The sequence below is a fragment of the Asparagus officinalis genome, chromosome 10 (genome assembly GCF_001876935.1).
Source record: "Asparagus officinalis chromosome 10, Aspof.V1, whole genome shotgun sequence".
NCBI classification, from domain to species: Eukaryota; Viridiplantae; Streptophyta; class Magnoliopsida; order Asparagales; family Asparagaceae; genus Asparagus; species Asparagus officinalis.
This window is the reverse complement of record NC_033803.1, coordinates 53964982-53969052: the sequence shown is the minus strand read 5'-3', so window position 1 is coordinate 53969052 and position 4071 is coordinate 53964982. Positions and strand designations below refer to the sequence as shown.

General features: G+C 42.1%; 1 protein-coding gene across 1 annotated transcript; it reads left to right on the top strand.

The window, feature by feature from the left end:
- Positions 1149 to 1625, top strand: LOC109826744 (60S acidic ribosomal protein P0-like). Its single transcript, XM_020393761.1, has one exon. The coding sequence runs from the start codon at positions 1149 to 1151 to the stop codon at positions 1623 to 1625; it is 477 nt and encodes a 158-aa protein (XP_020249350.1).

Sequence of the window (4071 nt, the reverse complement as noted above, 5' to 3'; positions counted from 1 at the left end):
ACCTGGCGTCAAATTTTATCAACACAGAAGTCGAACTCTGCGTCGAGCTTTCAAACGCACAGTTCAAACCTGGCGTTGAATCTTATCAGCGCAAAGGTCGAACTCTGCATCAAGTTTTCAAACGCACAGTTCAAATTTAGCGTTAAAATTTTATCAAACGCAGAGGTCGAACCCTGCGTCAAGCTTCCAAAAGCACAGCCCAGACCATGCGTCAAAACTCATTAACGCAGAGGTCGGACCCCAACGTTTTAAATTCGAAACGCAAAGTTCCAAACTCTGCGTTACAATATCAAAACGAGTCATCTTCCTCGTTCACAAGAACCCATCTAGGGTTTTCAGAGAACTCACCGAAGCAAGTTCTGTGGCCATGAAGGTCGATACTTACCACCAACGAGGGAAGCCTATGCCGACGGCGCACTAGCCTGAGTTTCATCACCGCCGACAGCCAAGGTCAACCGAGAATGCAGAGCAGCGGCAGCAGCCGACTTTTGACGGGAGACAGTCTTCTTTCTCGGACCCATTAAGGATGATGATCGGAGAAGATGAACGGGGTTCACCAGAGTTCAAAACAAAATCTTCGTTAAGCTTTTTGAGAGAAGACAGATGAAAAGTCAGATGACTTTTGATTTGACCCCAGCGGTCTATTTATAGACAGCTATGAGATGTCGAATCAGGGCAAGATTCTAGGCCTAGAATCCCGCCAAACGCGGTCTGTGCGTCTGTGTTGGTTGAGCTTCTGAACGCAGAGTTTAACTCTGCGTTTTAATTTTAAAGCACGCGAATCCACCTGTGCGTTTTTAAACGCCACTAAATGAATTTCTCGACGTTTAAAGCTAAGACATAGCTTTAAATAAATAGAGGGAAGCATATGTGGCCATTAAGGTGACTAAAGCCGAGAAATGATGGCGACTCCGCTGGGGAGTCTGTTGGATGAGTACAAACGAAGTACAATCGGCAACGCTAAAACTGTCAAACGTGATTCTGCGCACAACTCATTCTTCTAAATCGCTTAACGTTCCCACCAAGATTAATGAAGACATGAACTACGCGCAACTCATTCTTCTAAATAGCTTAACATCCCAACAAAGGGTAATGATGATATTGCTAAAATCATCACCCCAGTTAAGCTGATAAAAAAAGGAGATAAAATGGATTCCTCTGAGGCTGCCCTCCAAACCAAATTTAGGATAAAGCCCCTCTCATGTGGGCTTGCAATTCTCTCTGTCTATGACAATGGATCTGTCTTAAGCCCAGAGGTGCTCAACCTCACGGAGGAAGACCTTGTTGACAAGTTTGCAGCTGGTGTTGCTATGGTTGCTTCGCTATCCTTCGCTCTCTGTTACCCAACTCTTGCAGCGGCGCTTCACATGTTCGTCAATACCTACAAGAACATCCTTGTTGTTGTTGTTATCTCTATTGTATCTGTTGAGAAGGTTGTTGCTCTTGCCTCTAAGGAAGAAAGGACGAGCCTGTCGGTGATTCTGACGATGACTGGGGATTTAGTTTGTTCGACTAAGTTTATTGTCATCAAAACTCAAAAGCTATCTTGTTTGGTTCGAGGAAAAAGAATTTCATCATTCCAACAACCAAGTTCACAATGTCTTCAAATCAGACGAAGTGAATAACCAACTAACTAAAATTTTGGGATCCAAAGTATTCCGAAAATTCATCCCAGTCAACTGCGAACTTTCGAAAACTTTGGAGGGGGTTCTGTAGGCTGTCTAAAAATCACAATAGATAGCTGATCCCCATCAAGCTTCAACAAACAAAAGCTACAAACAGAGGACTTTTCACATAGATCAAGAAGAATTACAAATCAACGATACTTCTGACAGCTGATGAAAACTCTATTCAGTAGCCTTCATAACCAACTGTGAGAGTTACAATCTAACGACTTTCACACCCCATAACAAGCAAAGATCAATGAGAAGTAGCCTTTGCGATGTTGTAATGAAAGAGGTTACAAGCCAACAACCTCTCCCAAACGCAGAGTCCAACTCTGTGTTTCCCAAACTCAAAACGCATACGAACTGTGCGTTCTCCAACAGACATTCAACTCTGCGACACAGAGTTAAAACTCAAAACGCATACGAACTGTGCGTTCTCCAACAGATATTCAACTCTGCAACGCAGAGTTAAACAACAAAACGCACAGACTGTGCGTTCTTCAGCAAACACTCAACCCTGTGTCTCAATCTCAAGACGCAGAGTTGAGATTCAGCACACAAGTGACCTGTGCGCATGCGGCCTGTGCGTTTTAAATCTCTAGCAGAGATTTAACTCTGCGTCTCAAGCCTTAGGCGCAGAGTTAAGGCCCAGAACGCCAAGTTAGGCATTTGACTTGTTCAAACACAAGTTGAACGGCTTCACAACCGTTTACCCCACGTTCTGAGGGATTCTCGCCCACTTAGGAGCGGATTTAGGGGTTGGTTGCACCCTATATCCCCCTATAAATAACCACATTACTCAACTGAGTAAGGGGTTGGTCGGTTTGAGCAGAAAAACCGCACAACATTAGAGATTTGGAGATCAAAATCACATAAAGTTGGGCTGAGAGGGCGAATTTTCTAAGGATCAAGGAACTAATCGGCGGTCAGTTAATCAAATCTCAGAGAATCCCTTCACTAACAGCGGATCTACTCGGCAATTAACCGAATTTTTAGTTATAACAACTCTGTTACAGAGTTTCAACTCGCTCTGAGTGCTTAAACTCGTCAAGAGTTTTTAATTAAACTTGCAACGCAAGTTAATTACACTAATCGATTATTCGGTTTTCAACAACTCTTTTTAGAGTTTTCAACTCGTTCTGAGTTTCTTAAACTTGTTAAGAGTTCTAAATCGGATTCATCATACAAGTCAATCCAAATCGTGAGACAAGACGATCGGGTCGTCAACAGAGAGCGAATTCGACGCGAGCATTCGAAGGAGGCACTCCATCGCTACCGAGAAGAACCCAGAATTAAACAAATGGGAGAATCAAATTCATTCTCCTCTCTTTTGTAATCGGAATCCAAATTGTAATCGATTTTGAGAGAATACAAGTCAATTTTTCTTTCATTGTCTTTTTACTATAAATTTTCCACAAACACTCACATGGACCAAGACTTCTCACACTAATTCACGTAATTCCAGGTTAACTACACACGAGATTCTAGATCCTAACTGTGTCATACAGGTCACTATAGTCATAAACTCCTAATAATTCTCAATCACAACATGGAACAATCAATGCAACTAATCATGTGCAATAATATCATAACATATCAGATAATCAAAATAAGAATTATAAATCATAAACAGCATCTACATGATTCAGAAAAATAATCCTTTTAAATTTCCTTTCCCAAAATAATTTCTTTTAAAAATTATTTCTCATTATAATAATCCAAAATATTCTCTTTCCCAGAATAAATTCTTTAAAATTATTTCTCATCAATTATTATTCTAAAATAATTCTTTTTCTCAAAATAAATTCTTTTTAAATATTATAAATTCTCCAAAATAATTTCGTTATCAAAATAAATTCTTTCACTTCATTATCATTATTCTGAAAATACTATTTATCATACAACTATGATTTAAATCAATATTATTCAGCAACCAACCCACGCAGATAAATATGTCATAATTAAACTACGTAAATGATTCATAATAATGTAAATATTCAACTACGAAACAAGGAGAGCAGGATCTTGCCTACGAGACCGTGGAGTCTAATGATAAGGCGGTGGCGCCGATGCAGACGCGGTACGTCGGGACTGAAACGGTGAAGCAGATCTGAGTTGATAGGCGAAGCTCGGACTGTCGGCGGGTGGCGCCGGGGCTGTTGGGCACGTCGGTGATCAAGGGGAGTCGAAGATGGAGGACTGGAGGCGGAGGAGGGCTGCGGTGTCGAGGTCTCAGGCAGCGGCTCAGGGTGAGGAGTGCCTCTGGTCGTCAGTGATGGGAGAGGGGGTTGAGGCATGCTGCAGATCTGGGCATGGGTGGTGGTCAGGGAGGAGGAGGTGATGGTGCTGATGGTGTTGGAGGCAGGGAGATGGCCGGAGAGAGGAGGTCAGGCTGGTGTGTCTC